At 41.7% G+C, this 19,658-nt stretch overlaps 1 protein-coding gene across 2 annotated transcripts in view; it reads right to left on the bottom strand.

Annotated features, from left to right (window-relative positions):
- AP3B1 (adaptor related protein complex 3 subunit beta 1) overlaps window positions 1–19,658 on the bottom strand; it is a 230,603-nt gene that overhangs the window by 88,630 nt on the left and 122,315 nt on the right. For both annotated transcript variants that reach the window (XM_066602845.1, XM_066602844.1), the window contains exons 15-17: window positions 7,141–7,317; window positions 3,596–3,782; window positions 599–729 (exon numbers count right to left, since the gene is read on the bottom strand). In XM_066602845.1, coding sequence (XP_066458942.1) covers window positions 599–729; window positions 3,596–3,782; window positions 7,141–7,317 — 495 coding nt within the window. The remainder of the gene's footprint in view (window positions 1–598; window positions 730–3,595; window positions 3,783–7,140; window positions 7,318–19,658) is intronic.

Raw genomic sequence — 19,658 nt, 5'->3', positions numbered from 1 at the left:
AAAATCCATAGAGATATTCCACTCGCGGCTAAAAATCGCGGCATGCCATGATTCTCCGCGATGAACCAATCGTTAAGATAGGCTCATCGCAGTGACCTTTAGAGTGCTCCCCCGCGATATTCCATCGCAGCCATGGACAGGCAGCCTTAGGCTATGACAAACTCAAAACTATATCAATTAAAAGAAACCTGTCATCTGCTATAAGCACCATAAACTAAATTATCATTCTTAATAGTTTGGATGATGGGGAGTCCGGGGAGCCTCTTTTCACACTCACCGGTCCTGCAGTGCCTCCAGTGAAGTCCGCGCACGTGGCAAACTTGACTCCTTTATAGAAGGGAGTGCATGCACACTCCCATTCATCTCTATGTAAGGGTGCATGCACAGTCTTCTGAAGGTGGTCGCGCTTGGTGTGCGCGTGCCGAATTCACCTGGGACATCTCGGGAACGGGGGACCAGGTGAGTATGAAAGCAGGCTCCTTGGACTCAACACAACAAACTATAGGCACCATAACTTAGTTACAAGGCGCTTCAAATTGATGACAGGTTCCCCTTATATAATTAAGCCGCAAAAAAAAAAAAAACTGGAGAAACATACCGCTTCAGCAACTTCCACATTTCGCACGGAAGGATCAGGCGCTACCTCCGGCCAGTCAGACAGCTCCAAGTATGCAGATGCCTTAGCATTCAGTGTGTGAGATAGAGTACCAAGCTGGAAACGGTCTCGATCTATTCAATAAAATACATAAGTAGCAAATAGTTGATTACAGTGACACCGACGAGCCTTGCAGCACAAGGTGCAACCAATATGAAGATGGCAGATCATTGCAAGGAAATCAAAGACTAGATGAAAAGCAGACAGCCTTCCATAAGGTCAGGACGATGATCTCAATCCATACATTATAATAATCTCCCATAATGGTCAATAGAACAACTAATCAGTCAGTATGTTTAGAGGCGCCGTGCTGGAATGCAGATTGTGTGAAAATGACTGTATGGTAAATATTAAGAATGACAGCGCAGTTTAACAATCCATAGACAAGGCTTTCCACAAGCTCATTCGGAATTTTAATCATTCTTTTTCTGCTACACCAAACACCATTACTACTGAAATTAGCAATAAATCTACATGATCGCTAAAACACCACAAAACCGTCAGAGTTACAGAATTAGCATCTTGTTGCATATGGAACAACTTACGAGGCACTGAAATATTTAGGAAAATAAAACCAATGTCTCACCTTAAAGGTTTTCCTTACTCCATTAAGTATACAAATCAGTAGGGACACAGTGTGAGGACTGGGAACCTGCGGCACCATCTGCCTTAAGGACCAGATGCTCAACGAATGCGAATGCTTGAAGCCTGCCCATCACTGACTTGAAGGTTATTTTGTGCAAGGCACTAAATGACTCCTACCCATTAGTTTAAATTTGCTTGAATCCACCAATTTTGGTAGGACCAAATGATCCTCGGAAATGTATGGAGGACCTCCTGACAGATGAGGTTAGGGAAAAATAAGGACCGGCCATGGTGAATTTTAGTGCCTGATCCTTTTGCTCCCCTTGGAGATAAGCTGCCACCAAAGGTGTTTAGCTGCAGCCATCTCCTATCTCCCCATAGAAACACACGAACGCTTGGCCAAGCCAAGCATTTATGTAAAAAGGGGAGTTGGTTAAAAAAGCTGCTTGATGAACCACTGTTCAACCAAAAGCTATTGAGGGTGTATGGGCACCTTTAAGTGACCCTCCAGCCGCAGAACAAACCAACACTGCCACACTGCTTCTCTGACTACCGGATGAACATTTTGCATTAGTAGAGTAGGACATTACATACTTCTCTGATTGGTGTGAGCATCGCTGGCCAATCAGAACAGAGTGTAGTGGCTCAAACAATTGATGCACTACCATAGTGCGCATCAGATAGTCAGAGAAGTGGGGCAGCCATCTTGGTAAGCTCTGGGACTGGAGAGTCACTTTAAACCTTCAAACTATCTATGTTTAGAGTGAACACTTGCTTACTCAGCCAAGGTTCTTTATTTCAATGGGAAGAGTGAGACAAGCCGTGGATATACACTTCAGGCAACTTATTTCTTGGAAGCACAATGGCGCAAGAATGTTGAAATCTAACATGTCCAATTCTTGTCTCTCAAGTCCTGTGGTCCCGTACATATTAGATTGTCAGAAGGATCCACTAAGATTACCCTAACTGTTATGGTCCGTATGAAGGCAATTTTCGAGGACTATAATACTAATGACTAGAGATGAGCGAACGTACTCGGTAAGGGCGATTTCGCAATCGAGCACCGCGATTTTCGAGTACTTCACTACTCGGGTGAAAAGTACTCGGGTGCACTGTGGGGCGGGGGGGGGGGGGGGTTGCAGAGGGGAGTGGGGGGTAGCAGCGGGGAACAGGGGGGAGCCCTCTCTCCCTCTCCCCGCTGCAACCCCCTGCTCACCCACAGCGCACCCGAGTACTTTTCACCCGAGTAGTGAAGTACTCAAAAATCGCGGTGCTCGATTGCGAAATCGCCCTTGCCGAGTACGTTCGCTCATCTCTACTAATGACCTATCCTTAGGACAGACCGACTCCTACTCATCAATTTATTGTAGACATTCTCCAAGTGACGATATATTGTAATGGAGCCCAGTGTCATTCAAACAAACAGGACTAAACTGCAATACTAGGTACAGCTGCTAGAAACCGCATGGAGATTTGCTTACCATAGTGCCACAACCGCTTCAATCAGCTGATCGGCAGATATGTCAGGAGTTGGATACCCACCAATGTAATATTGATGGCCTATCATAAATGTAGGCTATCAATATATAGTCCTGGAAAAGCCCCTTTAACACCAAGAAATTTAGGTTTTGGCTAAATTCCATTTACATGGGATCAATCATGCCAGCATGGATCATTAGAGCCAATGCCAGGCTGGGATTTTCAGCCATAATAGTGGCTATAAAAATGCACCCATATTATGCCTATGTGAAGCTATATGAATTGAACATTACTATAAATTATTTGCATTCATTTCAGATCAGAATCTACCTTTTTTTTTAAATGTCTACTAATATAAATGTGCCATGAGAAAGCGCATGTCAACTGACCTGGTTCCATGAAGATAAGTTCTCTGTACTCAAAATATCCTGCCTGAAATGTGCTGTAAATATGATAGTTTGCATATTCATGTTGCAAATCTCGTTATATCAATTGCACGAAAAACAAGACTTGGAATTCGATTTACTTTTGATAAGTCTCCTCCATTACCTACAAATAAGCAATTTTTTGCCCCAGTTTGGACTTGCTAGGACAATTAGGAATGCAAAAGCAGCCAAACTTACAAGGTTTCCAGTGATTAGCACCCAACACTGATGAGGAGCAGGACATAAAAACCTCCTCGCAGTGCTTGCAGAGTCATAAATTTGATCATGCTTCTAAGCATCATGTATAAGAGATAAACCACGGCCACTTTCGCAGAATATGCCTGTATGAGCACAGATGAAAGCCATGCCACAACAAGACTCGTCACCCACTCCTATTATACCCACCAAGAGCATCAACGATTACAGGGGTGCGGGCATATATTTAATTCACCTTTGAAGGGAGATTCTAGAACAGGAGCCGGTTTCTGGGCCAGAAATATCCTCTTGGCGTATTTACTCAGAGCTCCACTCTTCTCATTAGGAACAATAAGCTGTCTTACGAAGCGCGTGCGGTCCCTGATATCGTAATTCTGATCATATTTGCCAAGATTTAATATGTACTGAGTAAGCAATTTTGTCTGTCGGGAAAGAGAGAGAGAGAGAGAAAAAAAAAACAGATTGCAGAAGAAGTTATTTATGATTATTGATAACTCTCAGTAAACATATTTAAAGAGGTAATAAAACTGAACCGATCAGACAAACAAATGTCGCTCCGCAGGGAATACGCATTTCTGAAGCTGCAAATGGAATACCGAAGCCAAAAGCACATGTCCTGTTCTAAGCCGGGAGGTGAATGCTAACTACGGCGAGGCAGCCATGTGCTAGATTATTAAACTGCTGAAGTGGAAAGAAAGGCATCATTAAAAAATAATCATATATGGCAAACCCACTGAAGGGTCTGCGTGAGGGTAATGAATGTGGAAATACAACTAAAAACATGGCACTCAAAACTTAATCGAGAAAATATGCAGGACATCAAAACATCAGCCGGTATTAGGGAGCTGGCAAAGTGTTCCATCCGAGGTGAGCTTTATGAAGAGATAGTGTCCCTGGCACCACAAGGGTCCACGCACTCGCTCTCGACTCTCTTACTTTGCTCTGAATTACGACCCATTAAAGGAGACACATGAATCACTGAACTGGATTACTGCAAATTATTTGCAGTGCATTTAGCTGTTCCTTTTTCATAAAAGCAAGCTGCTGATGCCCTCTAAAAACCAAGATAAAAGAGTGCTTATAGCCTGCGGTAATACTCTTCATTTATTTATTTATGTAAGGTAACAGCTTGTTTTACGGCGGATTTTCCATCATTTCTTAATTCGGCCGTTGACTATGCTACATTAAAACTGTATCGAGATCATTTTTATAATAGCCTACAGAAAACCAAATTTTGCCATTATGTTCTAAATTAGATGCATCTGCGAAGCGTAAATGTTTGTTAAAAATAGTCACGACGCATTCTGCTGCTAACTAGGTGTATACAGCGCAAATAAAGACACAAATACCTCCGATAACAGGCACGGAGTGTGAAATGTGCTTATTTAGACTAATGAAGCAAATTCATAGACTTGGTGTACTCAACTGAACAAGAAAAACGCCTTCAGCCGTTTTAGGAATTACTTGTAACCGCGGCAGGATAGGAGCGGTCTCAGCCTCTAAGCCTTGCATAGCTCCGAAGCATTAAGGCCTTTCTGAAATTGTAGTCAAGTTGACCCTACATCCCACCCATTCACTAGGACCTTGGGAAGCGTTTACCGGGATTCAGTCTATTCGATCCTTTCAAATGAACTAATCTAACTGTCATTTCTCTTTTTTGGGGTATTATAGTGCCGTGCAAAAGTATTCACCCTCCTGGGGTCTTTCCTGTTTTGTAGCATTACAACCCGGAATCAAAAAAGATTTTAAATTTAGATTTTTGTAATGTACTAATACAAGAGAGCAGGTAGAAGAACCAGATCCCTCAACGTGCAGACAGCCAAATGCTAAATGGAGGAGCAATCACACAGGTGCAAGTACTGATGAACAACCACTCTCACACCTTCCTTATACTGTTGGCGGTGGTTGCTTAGTACTATATTTGCATACAGATATAGCGTACAGAAGGGTGTTAGGCCACATAGTGCATGTAGTGCACCAAGCAGGCGTACGACCTGTCAAAATAGTTACTGAGGAATGAAATGACACCACCCAATATAAAGCCCCTAGATTAGGTGTGGTCCAACAAATTAACTTCAGAACTCAAATATAATCCAAGTACCACATAATCTGTCACATCACCAGTATATCCACACCTGTTCCAAAATGTCCCCCTCCCATCTGCAACACCACTAAGCAAGCAACATGAAGACCAAGGAGCTCTAAAAACAAGCCAGAGAAAGTTGAGAAGAATTACAGATCAGGGGTGAGTTATATAAAAATATCCCATAGAGCGATAGTACATCCATTATAACACCATGGAAAATGTGGCACACACCAAAAGTCACAGACCAGACAAGTAGGGCATTAATTGGAGACTCAACTAAGTCACCAACAATAACACTGAGGGACACCAGAGTTTCACAGCAAAGATGGAAGTCTCTGTCCAGAGGACCCCTTTAAGCTATACACTCCACAGGGTGGGACTTTATAAAAGAGCGTCCAAAATAAAAAATAAAAAAACATTTAAAAAAACAAAAACATAAGAAAACATGTTTAAAGTTCACCAAACAGCATGTGGAAGGACTCCCCAGACACATGGAGGAAGATTCTTTGGTCAGAACTTTTTGGAGTCTATGCTATCTTCATTACTATCTCTCCGATTGCCGCCCACCCCTTATACACTCCTCCAACCTTCTAGCCATCTTCTCTTACAGCACAGCTGCAACCTCCCCATTGAGATGCCGCCCGTCCCTATGGAAGAACCTCCATCCTTCCTACTACACCAACTCTTGAGCCACTTGTTGGTGGTACAGGTAGTATTTCAGAAAATATTACTTTCAACGTTTTGGCCCAAAACTTATGGCCTAGTTTCCTGAAATAGTTTTTAAGGAGCTTCCACCTACCTCTAACTTTGTCACTGGTGCCTAAGTGCACCATAACCACTGGATTCTCACCAGCCCCTCCCAGTAATCTGTCAACCTGATTCGCAATGTGTCGAACTTGAATGCCAGGAAAATAACACACTGTTTAACAATCCCGGTTTTAGTGACAGATTGCCCTGTCTGCTCCTTTAATAATTTAGTACTTCATTACCAGGACCTGTCTAGCCTGCCCTGCACTCCTATTCCCCTTCTCAGTAGAGCAGACATCCCCCTAGCGGTCAGAGACCATGTCATGCTGCAGAAGGCTAATCCTATAATGGCCTCCCCCTCATCTCCCAACTTTGCAAACTTGTAAAAAATAATTTGCACATTCAGAAATAGTTGGCATGTTGTGTAAATAAAATAGTACACCCCCCCCCCCCCCAAATCTATTTTAATTCCAAATCGTAATGCATCAAAACTGGTGAGCGTCATCAAAAACTCTGGCGCAGAATTGTTCCAAAATTCCAGTAAAATACAGGCTGCTTTGTTTCATTCAGGACAATGCCAGAAGGTATGATCGAAGCTGGACTGAGCCCATTCTAGTCAGTCTGCTGTTCCATTCTGTCATATGATGTATCCCTCCTCAGCAGGGATTCAGTTCTGTTCTATCATAGAAGCAGGTAATTTAATATTTAACTATATAAAAACTCTATAGAGGTTTCTTAGTTTTATTCAACTTACAAAATTCTCCAAGGACGACCAAAATTGTGCTTTTCTGCTTCCATGCTGGATGTTGATTCCCAATTTGACCCGCACTGAAGAGCTATTCTGTTTAGCTACACTATATTACCCATTCCCATTCAAGCTACTATATTATCAGTAAGTGTTCATAACCCAACATAACAAAGTCCACTTAGAATTGCCTTGGCTTTACCTGCTTGGAATTGGTTAAGTACAACTTTGCTGCAAGGTTTAATATCTGCAGCTTGACAAGGTCGTCCTCATTTGTGAAGCTCTTTGCCATCTTTCTCAGCACATCAGGTGCAATTTTAGGCACTCGTTCACAATACTCCCCAATAAGCCACAGTATGCTGGCCCTTGCCATGGGAACCTGGAGAAATAAAAAGAAAGATCAACATTCAAAAATCACATTTTTCATCAACCTTTTAGATAACTCTGGAGTTAAAAAAAAAAAAAAAAAAAAGCTAACTCATGGGTGCATGTAAAATTTGGTCAAATATTGTATTGTTACAAGTACCCAAAGATTTCATTAAAGGAAAAAAAATTGGTACAGCAAAACACTCAAGTGGGTCATTCCGTGTCAGTTCAACCAACGCTCCCGGTCGACCATCTCAGATTTCAATGAAACTTTGCACAAAGATAGACCCTGCCCCTAAACTAAGATAGCCAGAATATTAGGCTTCAAAGTGCTTTGGTTCACGAGCTACAGGTCTTAATCTAGGGGGATGTCATGTGATTACAGCGCGCAACCTGAAAAAAGTGGCGATTTCAATCTATTGCCAAGCCAGTTCCAATGACTCTAGAGCAATGAAACTTCACACACTAGGAGAACTTTTGGTGCTGAATCCAGCTAAGCTACTCAGACTACCACTCTTATCATCATTCTGCCACCATTGCATGTCAGAGTAGCTGAGAAATTCTATCGCGCAAAATAAAACTCATATTTTAAGCAGTAATAACTCATAATCAATGCAATCCAACTCAGCTATGAATTTATCAATGTGTACTCCATAGAAATGTTTCTCATTATTCCCATTATGGACCCAAAAGGATGCATAGCTCTTAAGATACAATGAGTCAAAAATGGCAAAAAACACTTTTTTGCTAATTTTTCCAAGGCGAAAATCGGAATGTACTCCATTTTTATTTTTTTTTTCATTTTTGTTCTATTTGGAAGAGAATTTTTTGCTCTACAAGATTCGATGTTTTTCATTTTGTTCCCAGCCTTCTAGATGGGAAAATATCAATGCCTGTGAAGGTCCTATGCACTCGCGGAGGTCAAATAATAAAATAAGTGTAAGTTTTGCATGGATGTATAATTAGTTTAGAAATCATGAGAAGGTAAATTATTTTTGGAATGAGACAACTTTTTGTGCTCAAGAAACTTATGTGGTCAAAAATTGCATGGCGAGTTCAGGTGAGCCACAAGCTTTGGGCTACGATGGTCAGAATATCATTGAGTGTTGCATAATGATTGTGGTATATTACAGTGATCACTGGGCTTATTTAAATAACTAGTTATTTATTACACAAATGCTAGCCTTAGATAATCTTAGTATCCAATATGGCTAGAGTGCTAAATAAGCCCAGTGATCACTGTAATATACCACAATCATTATGCAACACTCAATGATATTCTGACCATCGTAGCCCAAAGCTTGTGGCTCACCTGAACTCGCCAGGCAATTTTTGACCACATAAGTTTCTTGAGCACAAAAAGTTGTCTCATTCCAAAAATAATTTACCTTCTCATGATTTCTAAACTAATTATACATCCATGCAAAATCTACACTTATTTTATTATTTGACCTCCGCGAGTGCATAGGACCTTCACAGGCATTGATATTTTCCCATCTAGAAGGTCTGGGAACAAAATGAAAAACATCGAATCATGTAGAGCAAAAAATTCTCTTCCAAATAGAACAAAAATGAAAAAAATAAATAAAAATGGAGTACATTCCGATTTTCGCCTTTGAAAAAGGGAAAAATTAGCAAAAAAAGTGTTTTTTGCCATTTTTGACTCATTGTATCTTAAGAGCTATGCATCCTTTTGGGTCCATAATGTGAATAATGAGAAACATTTCTATGGAGTACACATTGATAAATTCATAGCTGAGTTGGATTGCATTGATTATGAGTTATTACTGCTTAAAATATGAGTTTTATTTTGCGCGATAGAATTTCTCAGCTACTCTGACATGCAATGGTGGCAGAATGATGATAAGAGGGGCAGTCTGAGGAGCTTAGCTGGATTCAGCACCAAAAGTTCTCCTAGTGTGTGAAGTTTCATTGCTCTAGAGTCATTGGAACTGGCTTAGCAATGGATTGAAATCGCCACTTTTTTCAGGTTGCGCGCTGTAGTCACATGACAACCCCCTAGATTAAGACCTGTAGCTCGTGAACCAAAGCACTTTGAAGCCTAATATTCTGGCTATCTTAGTTTAGGGGCAGGGTCTATTTGTGCAAAGTTTCATTGAAATCTGAGATGGTCGACCGGGAGCGTTGGTTGAACTGACACAGAATGACCCAAGTAAAAGTTATTAATTTGGTGAACAGATTTGCTGTACCACATTAGTTATTAGAAAAACTACTGGCTCACATTTAGTAAGCAGTTTAAACCAGTTTTTGACATTTTCTTAACAAATAGATTTGAGCAGATTAACATAATATATTATATAGAGCTTCAAATAGCTAGAGAGTCAATAGGGTTGTTCAGTTGTAAACTATTTCAGGCCAATTTTTAGGCTTTGCCAACTATAGTAGATTAGTGGAGGTCCGACGCCCAGGACCCCCATCGATCAGCTGTTCAGCAGGCCGATACACTTCTATCCTGAATAGAGATGAGCGAACCTACCCGTTTTGAGTAATTACTCGATCGAGCACCGCGATTTTCGAGTACTTCCGTACTTGGGTGAAAAATTTTGGGGCGCGGGGGGTAGCAGCGGGGAACAGGGGGGAGCCCTCTCTCCCCACTCCCCGCTGCAACCCCCCACTCACCCACGGCGCCCCCCGAATCTTTTCGCCTGAGTATGGAAGTACTCGAAAACCGCAGGGCTCGGGCGAAAAAGGGGCGTGGCCGAGTACGCTCGCTCATCTCTAATCCTGAACCAATTTCTCCAGAAAGCACCCAGTTCTGTATCCACTGCAGTGGCAAGGCAAAGTCCCCAGTAAAGTGAATTAAAACCTTGTGTACCAAGCCAGACCACTGCAGTGGGAATGGTGCTGCCTGCTTTCTGTAGAGATCAGTTCAGCGCATGAGCACACTGGCCCAGCGTACAGCTAATCGGGGGGGGGGGGGGGGGCGTATTTTTTGGAACACCCCATACCTATCTACTATTGATGGCCCATCCCAAGGTGGGCAGCAGGCCAGCAAAGGGGGGGGGGTGGATTAACATTAAATGTAAGGCCTCAGAGGAGGATATTGCAGTAGTCTAGGTGGGAGATGATTATGGCATGCACTAGCATTGATAAGGACTCAAAATTGAGCAACGAGGGGATTCTAGAGATTGTTTTCTTTGAAGGTAGCAGATGGTGGTAGGAACATGCACGCAGTGAACTTCCCCCTAGTAGCAGCTGGAGACAGCAAAAGTTTTTATCACAAAAGTGCCATGTTCAGGAGTTTTCCCTCAAGTATTATGGATGGCAAAGACAGTGCAATCTGCACTACAATATTTGATATGAAATCAGTAGGGTTCATCAACGTCCAGTTGGAAAATGTTACCAATATAAAAAACAGGATATAAAAACTGAGATTCAGAGTGCTATATTAGAGAAAAAAGAAAAAAACTTCAGACCCCCATAAAAAGGTTATAAAAGGAATCATCCAATTTTTAACCCATTAAGAAAAAAAAAAAAAAGTGATAAGAGTTGGATATTCTCTTTAAGAATACGAAACTCTAAACAATTACTTCTAAAACCCCATCCAGTATTAGTCATATAGACCTATCATCAACCTGTTTAAAATACTTCTACAATGAGCACATAATACCCTCCATAAGCTGCACTTACGTCCTGTCATTTAGCTCGCGTTCTTCCATTAATGAAGGCAGAATAAATTCTATTTCTGGCTTTCGTAGTTCAGAGTTTCGGTAAAAGAAAAGGGAAAATCAAGTCCCCACCACCAAGGGCCTATTGCTTCCATTAATAGCTGGCATAATGTGGCCGTACACTTAGAGCAATCCGAGGGTCTACTGTGCGGCACAAGCATTTAACCAGCAGTTAAGTGCATTTGCTTAACTCAAACGTATCAAGAGTATTCGCAGTCTTGTTACCAGGTCTATATTAACAGAAACCAGGCTGCAAAACTGCACTTCTACAAGTAGTCGCAGAAGTGAATATAAAAAGGAAATTGAACAAATTATGTATTGCAAAGGAAGCCACTTAAAGCTACAATGCAGGCCTCCCGCGCTCCCCCCTTACGCAGAACGCCGGCCACTAAAAGCATCGCTCGCCTCCATTTAATCCCTTTTAAAAAGAATGAACATCGGTAAATTAGAGTAAATAGCTGGAATATAAGCAGACATGCACGCAGCCAAGACTTGGTCCAGTACAGAAAGCCTGATGAACAAAACGGCTGTAGACTCTTAGCAAGTTTGTATCATACATTATAAGCCCAGCAGAAGGAATATTACTCACGATGCCAAACATACGGCCTACAGCACTAAGTAGTGGGCTATGCAGATGGATACAAATGGTAAACGCTAATAAACATGTCCCCTTACTATAACTGACCCTTAATAAACCATATAACCTGAAGTGACCACAAATCCCAGTAACCATAATAGGGTCACAACGGATTATGTATCTAATCCACGTCTATTAGGCCCCCTGTCCACGGGCAAGGCAGAATATCGCTAGTGGGAGAGAAAATTGTCAGTTCTCTGCAGTGAGCCAATCGCATGCCGCGATTTGAGTCCCGCGAGCGGAGAATCGCTAGGATTCTCCGCTCGTGGACGTCGGCGTGCATGGTGTTACTCGCAGCCAGATTATCGCCGTAACGCAATGCACTATCGTCCGTGGACAGGAGCCCTTAGTGTCCCATATATTTGGCTACACGTTGCAGTCCATACTGCATGACATTTTTTCTAAACGTGTTTTTGAAATTTTTGTGTGGAGAAAAAAACCCCCCAAAAACTAGTGATGTCACTTCTTGACTCAGGATCCACGTCAGGCTTTGCACACTTGGATTAGCTCCATTGAATGAGGCTGATGCACATGCAAATCCACTGCAGTAGAGATGCAATTAAGCAGCAGGGATCCCAGCACAAAAGGGCCACTGTTGAAAACCTTCTCTCATTCAATATGCAACTAGTCTGTCAATACCGCCAGTATATATAATCGGCTAATAATGCCTTGTTAAATTACTATCTGAAAATCCCTGAAATCCTGGTTTTCAGCTGGGTTATGATCACCTGGGAATTACTTTTCACATGGGGGAGAGTAGCCATCATAGTTACTGTTGATGACAATTAGAGGCTCCTGTCACACAGTTATAATGAAGTAGAGGATAGTTAATCCTCCCTGACTGTAGACTTAAGTCCCTTTTACACAGGACGACTGTCAGGGAAATGATGCCCGACACTCGTCCCTGTGTTTACTCGCTCCTGTGCTGTCACAAAGGAGTATCGCTGGATCTCTGAAAGAGCAGCCAACAAGGGGCAGGACGGCTGGAGATATCTCTTCTTGCTCTCCTCCGCCAGTGTCCATTCGCTTAAACACAGCGGCCATTCAGTACTGAACGGCTGCTGTTTACACTGACCGATCATGGTTCAGTACTGAACGGCTGCTGTTTACACTGACCGATCATGGTTCAGTACTGAACGGCTGCTGTTTACACTGACCGATCATGGTTCAGTGTAAAGAGCAGCCGTTTAGTACTGAATGGCCACTGTCTAAAGTGAATGTAGAGGGGTGGGGAAAGGAAGGAGAGAAATCTCCTCCAGCCGCCCTGCTGCGAGCCAACGATACTCGCTCCTGTGTAACAGCATGGGAGCGAGTACATGCAGGAATGAATGTCGGGCATCGACAGTAATCCCGTGTAAATGGGGCTTTACAGTCTTAAGGCCCATTTACACCAGATGATCACTCAAAACCATTCAAACAACAGTTTAAGTGACAGCTTTGAGAGATCATTTTGCATAAAGTATTCAGTAGCTACTCAGCTACCTACATACCAATTAGGTATGCAAATGAAGCCTTCACTGATGCTCAGATGCTATAATCTATGCTTAGATCCTTTGTTCTCCATGGGGAAACAATGCTATCAGCACTCCCCATGGAGAACTTCTGATAAGAGTGAACAATGATTTTTAGGTTAGCTTGAATATAAGGATCAGCTAACAGTGACCAGAAAAAACATGATGGGTGCACATTTACACGCACCAACTATCACTAAAATCGACACCGATTAGTGATTTTTTTTTAGCGATCATCAGCTGGTGTAAATGTGCCTTTAACTTATTTAAGTGAATATAGAGGGTAATTATAATCACACTGTCCTCCCAGCAGGCAGAGATGGTAGTACTAGCTCTAGCTGCAGGTGTTTTGCTGTGCTGATGCATCATGGGATTGCTAACAAGGCATAGAGGAAGAGAAAGCAAAGATAAATCTATAAATCAGGGAAGGGAGTTCAATATACAGGAGAGATTCAGTGTAACAACCAGGTAAGGAGCATAGTGATGAAAAATGTGCTTTCGCTGGAATGGCCCTTTAAATGAACATATATCTGCCTTGGTTTTCCAGTGTAATCCATGAATGAAAAGAGATGATTTGGCCATGTGAACGTAGCGTTAGGCTGTATTTACACGGGCTAATGTGAGTTGTGCCCGAGATTCTTGGGCAAAATTTTCATCGCACAACACGAGTACACCCAGTCCGTGACCTGGGCGGCACACACTGCCCATCACATGCCCCATTTGTAGATAAAAAAGAAAGTCACAGATGATCTCCAAAAGTAAAGACTGTCACATAACCCATAGCTGGATTTACGAAAGATAATGAAACAAATTTTGGGAAATATTGAAGGTTTTGACCAACACTATCAGGGTGACAAGAAAAAAACCCAAAAACTTACGTACTCTAATCATTTATTTTTTGCCCCTGTGCGGAAGGGGGTGGGAAACTAGAGGAAGCTGTGGCTGTCAGTGCTCCTCTTTAATTTGACGCACGGAATACAATAATCTGCTCAATGTATGTAGGTCTAAATATACATGAGTAGTAAAGTTAACTAAATTAGTTAAAAAACAACAAGTAAATACCACTTTTGAAATCCGCAATGTCACAGAAAACTCTAAAAAGTCTAGATGGTATAATGTCCTTAGCACAGTATAAACACCGCTCATTTTCATCGCCCTGATATTTTTTTTTAAATTTAAACTAGAAAGCTATTCATCACAAAGTCTGCATTTAATGAGCCATTTGCTGCTGTGGCAATATTTGGGAAATTATAATTTAGACTCATCTTAATAACTAATCTAATATGAATAATGTGTTTGGGAGTAAAATCTACAGCTGAAGTTTTTTTTTTTTTACTTTCAAATTTTTTTTCCAGAACTAATACCGCCCATTTTAATAATCCAACCATTTAAGTCACATTATAATTAGAACTTTAGAACAACAGCGGGTATTTTTACGATAATCCAGCTACAATGAAGCCCAGCAATGCTTGAAATGCTTACATTGGTGTAAATATTAATATCCGATAACAGTTATAATTGCTTCTGATTAATATGTATGCCGCTCTACTGTATTATCACTCAACGGACAACAAAGTATATGAAGCGTGAAGGTAAAAGACTGTCATGGATTATTTGCTATACACTTTACCAAAGGCTAAGCAAACATCTCATTTGACCACTAGATTCTTAGGGAAATGGTCCTAATAGAAGAGGTAACATGCCAAACGTAGACCCACAATCTTGAGATACATCAGGTCTATTTGATAATGACATTTACTACTATATTGAAAAACATACTGTCTTCCGGTTAGCACTCAGTCTGTCTGAAAGTTCCTGGAATCCTCCTCCTCAGGTTGGTCACGTTTTCTCATTGTGACCACCTGGGATTTACTTGTTTCTCTCTTCTTTCCAGGAGTCACCATTACAGTCGCCACAACTTTCTGTATGATGAAACTGCATGGACCGTACCACAAATGTGTTTTCACTGGGGTAACAGGACCTCCTATCACAGTTACTGTTGATTGTTATAGGCTCCTGTCACACAGTTATAATGAAGGAGATCACAGTTCAACCTCCATGATTGTACACTTGTGGTCTTTAATTTATTTAGAAGAATATAGAGACTAATATAGATAATCACACTGTCCTTCAAGCAGGCAGAGATGGTAGTGGCTTTAGTTGCTCATGTGATGCTATGCTGATGCATAATAGGATTGTTCGAACACAGAGGAAAACCAGGTGTAATCTAAAAATCAAGATGGTGTCCGATAAGTATCAGACAGGAGGCGGCAGTGCATGGGAGGGAACGCAAAATACTGAGGAGATGTTCAGAGTGTGACAGACATTATGGTGAGGGGGATGTAGTGATGGGAAATATGTTCTTGCTGGAAAAGCCCTTTAAATCAACGTTAGTGCTTTAATGGCTGAATAAGGCTACTCTCACCCATGCAGTCAGAAAAATGCCGCAAACCCTGCTATTAGAAGTGGAAAGGAAAAACAAAGACAAAAAAAAAAAATCTGAAGTAATGTAGGGGGAGCAAGAGACACCAATCACAAACTAAAATGTTTTTGCACAAATGCACAGAGCATGGGAAACAAACAAGGAGAATTGGAGCTCCTAACACAGGAAGAGAAGTATGATGTCATACTATTGTATTTACTATAGGCCGCCTGGACAAGCAGAAGATAATAAACTCTTTCTACATCAGATGGCCAAGCTCTCTAAGAATCATGACATGATGATCAAGGGAGACTTTAATTATCCAGAAATTTGTTGGGAATGTCTCACAGGTAAAAGTAATGGGCCCAACAAATTCTTATCAGTTCTTGCTGACAACTGTATCTTCCAAAAGGTAGAAGAGCAAACAAGGGGATTTGCTATCTTGGACCTAATTCTTACCAACAGGGAGGGAAGGGTTGGGGAAGTACGGGTGGGTGGGACCATAGGAGGCAGTCGTCATGCTATCCTTGAATTTTGGACAAAAAGAGGAGGAAGACCTGAGAAAACTCAGACCTCAAGGTTGGATTTCAGAAGGGCATATTTTAATGGACTCAGAAAAAGGCTAGAAAAAAAATCCAATGGCTGGATGTTCTTAAAGACAGAAATGTCCAAGAAAGTTCAAAGAAGTTACCAAGATGGTGAGCGGTCTACAAATCATGTCCTATGAGGATTGGGTAAAGGATCTGGGAATGTTTAGTTTGTAAAAAAAGAAGGCTGAGAGGAGACTTAATAGCTGTCTACAAATATCTAAAAGGCTGTCATAGTGCAGCGAGATTAGTCCTATTCTCACTTGTACAAGGAAAGACTACAAGAAATGGGATGAAACTGAAAGGGAGGAGACACAGATTAGATATTAGAAGAAAAAAAAAATTCTGACAGTGAGGGTGATCAATGAGTAGAACAGGTTACCATGGGAGGTGGTGAGTTCTCCTTCAATGGAAGTGTTCAAAGAAAGGCTGGACAAATATCTGTCTGGGATGATTTAGTGAATCCTGCACTGAGCAGGGGGTTGGATCCGATGAGGTCCCTTCCAACTCTACCATTCTAGAATTGTAGGATTTTACTTTCATTTTTGGACGTAGGTTCCTGCCTCAGACAGCGGGTATTAGCGCACCTCATCATTGCGATAGGTAATGAGGTATGCTGAATGTGGTAAAATAGAGCAGATAGCGTTCGAAAATCGAGCACGTCTGCAAGGCCCTATTGAAATCAATGGGAGCGTATAAACACGATTACAGCTTTCTTAGATGCTCCTTGAGATACAAATAAAGACTCAACGCTATCTTTAAAAATATCTGCCACATGAGCAAATCTGATAAGCAAGTGTCCTCTAGCTGTAGAAAAAAGGGAGTTGTGCCATCCGATTGGACCGCAGATCCCTTGTTCTCTTGATTTCAGAGCCTCTCCCAAACACAGATCACTAATTATTGACATTGTTGGATTTGCTTTAACTCAAGTGATTTTTTGCTTCTCTATCATAACGGATGGGATTTCCTTAACCATTCATTTCTCTTTTTTAGCCCACTTTCACTTGGATTGATCCTGCCACCACCTTGCTTTACATTAAGGATGGTATATTTACATTGGTTTATGCCAAACACAGAAGCTTATCCTGACGGCCAGAAAGCAAACTTATAATCCGTAAACCATTTATGGCACAAAACGTCCCCTATAAGTAAGGTGGTTAAATACACCCACTTACCTATTCACACATAACAAATCCCCAGCCTGATGGGCAGCTAGAAAAAACATCAACAATCGGCTACCGGTGTGAAAATATCTGCTCAATGAACAAATAGGAATAAATCTGTGCTGTCTGAATATCCCAACTAAACCTATGCACGGCTGATCGGCTGTTTCATCATCATACTGTGTACCAAATGACTTCGGAGGATCTTACACAACAGTGAGTAAATTTCAGACTGGATGACACCTCGGAGAAACATTGCAATAAAAAATTTTTCTTTTTGAATCCAGGGTCCATTAGGCGCCTCATCGCTGAAAATGACATCTCATCAGCTTAGCACAAGTAAAATTTATAACAACATTAATACAACAAATCCAAGACTCAAATCCCAGAACAAGCAGCCGTGCAGCCAAATCCAGCAAGCACAGATTATGCAGGCCGAGGCCAGAATCCCATCCTTCTACTTGCAAATATAGAATGATTGCTGACGGCAGTAAGTAATTCCTGGAATTGGGTAATACTAAATATTTTTGTATTTTGTGATCCACATCAAATGAGAATATTCATGCAAAATATAGTTTACTTAAAAAAAACAACAAAAAAAACCACTTTATGTTTCCTCCCCCACATTGTCACCACCCAGTCTTCTCTGTTTGGCTAGTATAGGGGATTTTAGGCTGACCATATATAGTCCCCTTCCTAACCTACGGTCAAGTAACAATCAGTAGAAACATTTAAGTCCTCCTGTCCAAGGGCAATATTTTTAATGCGTTACCTGCGGCGATAATCCGCACGCGGGTATCGCAATGAACGCTTTCCATAGGATAACTATAGAAAGCACAGTCGATTTTCCGCTCGCGTATAAAAATTGCAGCATGCCGCGATTTCCCGTGATGAACCTATCATAATGATATAATGCTCCTGCGGCGGTATATCGCACCGCCTGTGGACAGCTGGCCTAACATTTAGGGACAGCTATGTCTATTACATATATGATCTCAGGATAACCCCTTCCAAATGCAGTAAAACAACAAACAGGACGATACTCCTCTCTCCCTAATCTCGCTGTGTCTGGTGTTCAGTCCCCGACTCCGTTCTGTTCCCAGCTGCAGTCCAACCTGGTTTACGGGATGTCGACTGCGGAGCTCTATTTCTTATTCTACTGCAGGGGGAAGGGGTTGTCCCGAGATCTCAGGCAACCCCTTTAAACGTACAGTCACATATTTTCATACAGTTGTGTTTTTACATTAAAAACACACTTTCACTGTGAAGTCTCTTTTGAAAAAATGTTTTGTAGCTGAATGAATACTTTTAGGCAATTAAGAAAAATATTATACATTAATGTATGGAAAAACACAATTCCATATGTTTAATATTGACTGTAGGGTTTAAAAAAGCATTCTTTTTGTGGGATAGAAAAACCAGGTATGCTATGCCTTTCTATTCCATATAAAAATGAACGCAGAAGTAAGGGATCAGGTTTTGGCGTTGCCAACAGCCATCCGCATGGTGAGATGGTGGTGTGCTAGTCGGGGGTGTCATGACAGCTCTGAGGGCCACCATGCCACATGATGACTACAGGAATATATTATAATACTTCAGTTTTGCAGTACATTGTATCACATAAGCAATCAATAAGTTGAAAACAACTCCGAGGTCTATAAAAAAAAAAATAAAAAAAAAAGTTTACATTTTTTATTCTTAAAAAAAATGAAAAAAAAACAACATTAAACGTTTTAAAAAAAACTTCTTACCCATAGGCTGCCTGCACACAACCAGGTTAGATCCCAGGTGAGAGATCCTGAAGCGGAATTTGACACTGTGCCCAGCCAGTGACTCTGCGTACCTGTCACGCCCCTAGCTCCAGATTGGCTGCATTCCTGAAGGTCCTTGAAGGTTCTAGCAGCGTATGTAGTGATTTTTGCCTGCCCAGGAGGGTTAGGATTAGTTTTCCTGTGAGGCTTACATTATGAGCTCTTAATTCTTCAATGTTACAGGTGTTACAGGTGTAACATGGAAGAATTTACTGCTAATAATGTAAGACTCACAGGAAAACTAACCCTGACCCTCCAGCCCAGCCAAAAATCAATACAGACGCTGCTACTGACATCCCTGTCCCTGGAGCAGGCGTCCCCCTTCCATCTTCCCTGGCATCTGTACATAGTGGCAGGGCAGCTGGCCACCAGGGTACAGAGTGTGCTCAGCAGAGGAACCAGTGCACTTTGCCAAGGGAGGAGCGGCGCGACAGATGGCCGCAGCACATGGCCCTTTGGCAAGCAAGGAGCGGACCACAGGACTACAGCTGATTACAAACCGAGCAGAAGCAGTGCAGCATTTTGCCCATCGGC

Source organism: Eleutherodactylus coqui, chromosome 5 (assembly GCF_035609145.1).
Source record: "Eleutherodactylus coqui strain aEleCoq1 chromosome 5, aEleCoq1.hap1, whole genome shotgun sequence".
Classification (NCBI taxonomy): Eukaryota; Metazoa; Chordata; class Amphibia; order Anura; family Eleutherodactylidae; genus Eleutherodactylus; species Eleutherodactylus coqui.
Note: the sequence above shows the minus strand (reverse complement) of the source record. Positions and strands in the feature narration are given on the sequence as shown.